This window comes from Chrysochloris asiatica, unplaced genomic scaffold (assembly GCF_000296735.1).
Source record: "Chrysochloris asiatica unplaced genomic scaffold, ChrAsi1.0 scaffold00110, whole genome shotgun sequence".
Lineage (NCBI taxonomy): Eukaryota > Metazoa > Chordata > Mammalia > Afrosoricida > Chrysochloridae > Chrysochloris > Chrysochloris asiatica.
The window spans coordinates 4,926,845-4,929,074 of NW_006408628.1; the positions used below are offsets into that span (position 1 = coordinate 4,926,845).

At 44.2% G+C, this 2,230-nt stretch overlaps 1 protein-coding gene across 1 annotated transcript in view; it reads right to left on the bottom strand.

Moving 5' to 3' along the window:
- PECR (peroxisomal trans-2-enoyl-CoA reductase) overlaps positions 1-1,728 on the bottom strand; it is a 31,383-nt gene extending 29,655 nt beyond the window's left edge. The window contains exon 1 of the mRNA XM_006867856.1: positions 1,605-1,728. Within this exon, the coding sequence (XP_006867918.1) occupies positions 1,605-1,728 (124 nt within the window). The remainder of the gene's footprint in view (positions 1-1,604) is intronic.
- Between the last annotated feature and the right edge of the window lie 502 nt (positions 1,729-2,230).

A 2,230-nucleotide genomic window follows, 5' to 3' on the forward strand; every position in this document is an offset into this window, starting at 1 on the left:
TTTTTAAAATACAACAATATTTTTAAACTCATACTATTTTTCAGGCATTGTAAGACACTCACACACCAATTCAAAATTTTTTGAAAAGATGAAGCCATTTGAATCACCTATAATTCATTGTCAGAAAAAAAAAATTGCTGTTAACAATGTTATAAAGTTCCAGTTTCTTTCCGCATATGCATTCTTAATTAACAATCAAATTGAAACACTATATTTTGTGTTCTGCTTTTTATCAATTGTATGGAATATATTTGACATTTTTCCACAAAGTTAGTCTTCAATAGCAAGATGTCTGCATAGAAAAATAATATTTTCATTGTTGTTGAGTATTTTAACTATCCTTTCCACCCAATAAATAAATAAAGGTCATTTCCAGTTTTCAACTTCTCAACTCACATCTTTGTATGCAAACTTGTTCGTACAGGGTCAGTATGAGTTGGAACAGACTCCTCAGTTCTTAACCTTTGTCATATGTTGTAACTGTTTTTCCTCTTGTCCTTTTAAACTTTTATGTTATCAGGTACCATGTTTGAGTCGCTAGCAACTCAAAACCATCCTGGTCCTGGGCCAACCTCACATCATTGCTACGCCTTGAGCTCCCTGCTGCTGCCACTGTGCCAATCCATCTTGTTGAGGGTCTTCCTTTTTTACCTCTGACCCTCCACTTTACCAAACACAATATCCTTCTCCAGGGACTGGTCCCTCCTGACAATATGTCCCAAGTATGAGAGACAAAGTCTGGCTATCCATTGAGGACTTACTTCTTCTCCATGTAGCTAAAATTTATTTATTTTTCCCTGTGTGGGTTCTTTGCTTGTTTAAGTACTTACAAAGTCCTTTCTTTACCCAAGGACAAAAAAAATCAATATATGTTCTTTTTGCGGTAATAAGGGATGTGACAGGATTATATGATTACAGCCTCTGAATCCATTTACAACCTTTTCCAGAAAAGTGAACTTTTATCACATTTCCAAATCCCTCAAATTAGATAATACTTGTATGTGATGTTGTTGTTGTTGTTAAGTGCCTGCTAGTCAATTCTGACTCAGCAACGCTGTATAGGGTTTCCCAGGGGATACTGGTGGGTTTGAACAGCCAACCGTGCAGTTAGCAGTTCAGTGTTTATCCTGGAGTGCCACACCAGGACTCCTGACTGTATGTCGATGACGGATTAATTTTTAATACACAACTACAATTAGTTCCATGGCATGTTTCCACAAATCTCATTATCCCCACAGAACAGTTGGTGGGTTTGAACAGCCAACCGTGCAGTTAGCAGTTCAGTGTTTATCCTGGAGTGCCACACCAGGACTCCTGACTGTATGTCGATGACGGATTAATTTTTAATACACAACTACAATTAGTTCCATGGCATGTTTCCAGAAATCTCATTATCCCTACCTTGGACACAATATCTTCTCCACAGTTAGGGAGGAATCCTTTCTCCTCTCTCCCTCTCTTTTAATTTTCGCCCATCTACACTGCCCGGGGCCAGTTCACTGTCCCTTGGCGCTGGACTTCAGGGTATCCCACTCCTTACCGCCAGACTCCGCGCCTCTCGCCCTCTGCCCTTCATACCCTAGCCCAGGGACCTGCTCACAAACCTAGGTGCAGGAGCTCCGTCGCTATGGCCTTTCCAATGCCCGTGCCCCCACCGGTGACGACGGCCACTTGGTTCCGCAGCAAGCCAACTGTCAGACCGCTCCTGCTCTTGATCACAGAGGTCATGGCCGCGGAGACTGAAAGGCAAAAGCAGAGAGGGCCAAGCTGTCTGTCACCTCAGATCCCAGAGGCCTTAGAGAGCCCGTGTCAAGGGGTAAGTGTCCGGGCCCACGTGATCATTTAGGCCCCGCCCCGACCCCGTTTCTTAGCCCCGCCTCACCCTGAGCCACCAAAGCTTCTGGATCCGCTAGGCGCCGCTGGACTGCTCCCAAGCAGCTGTTCTCTACCACCCGTACCCTCCGCCAGCTCCGCTCCCCGGGCACGTGTAGGTGAGACCTATCGTTCTTTTTTTTTTTTTTAATTTTTTTTTTTTTTTTTTTAAATTCAATACCTTTGTGTGTGGGGAGGGGAACGGGAATGTGCTCTATTTTGAAATTCAATCCTCATTGCTATCGCTCTCAAGGTGAATTAAATTTCAATTCCCAGTGTGACTGGGAAGAGAGAAAGCTGCAGCTCGGGAGGCCTTGCTGCGCCCGCCCACAGCGGACGTGGGGCGATGCTGGGGCTC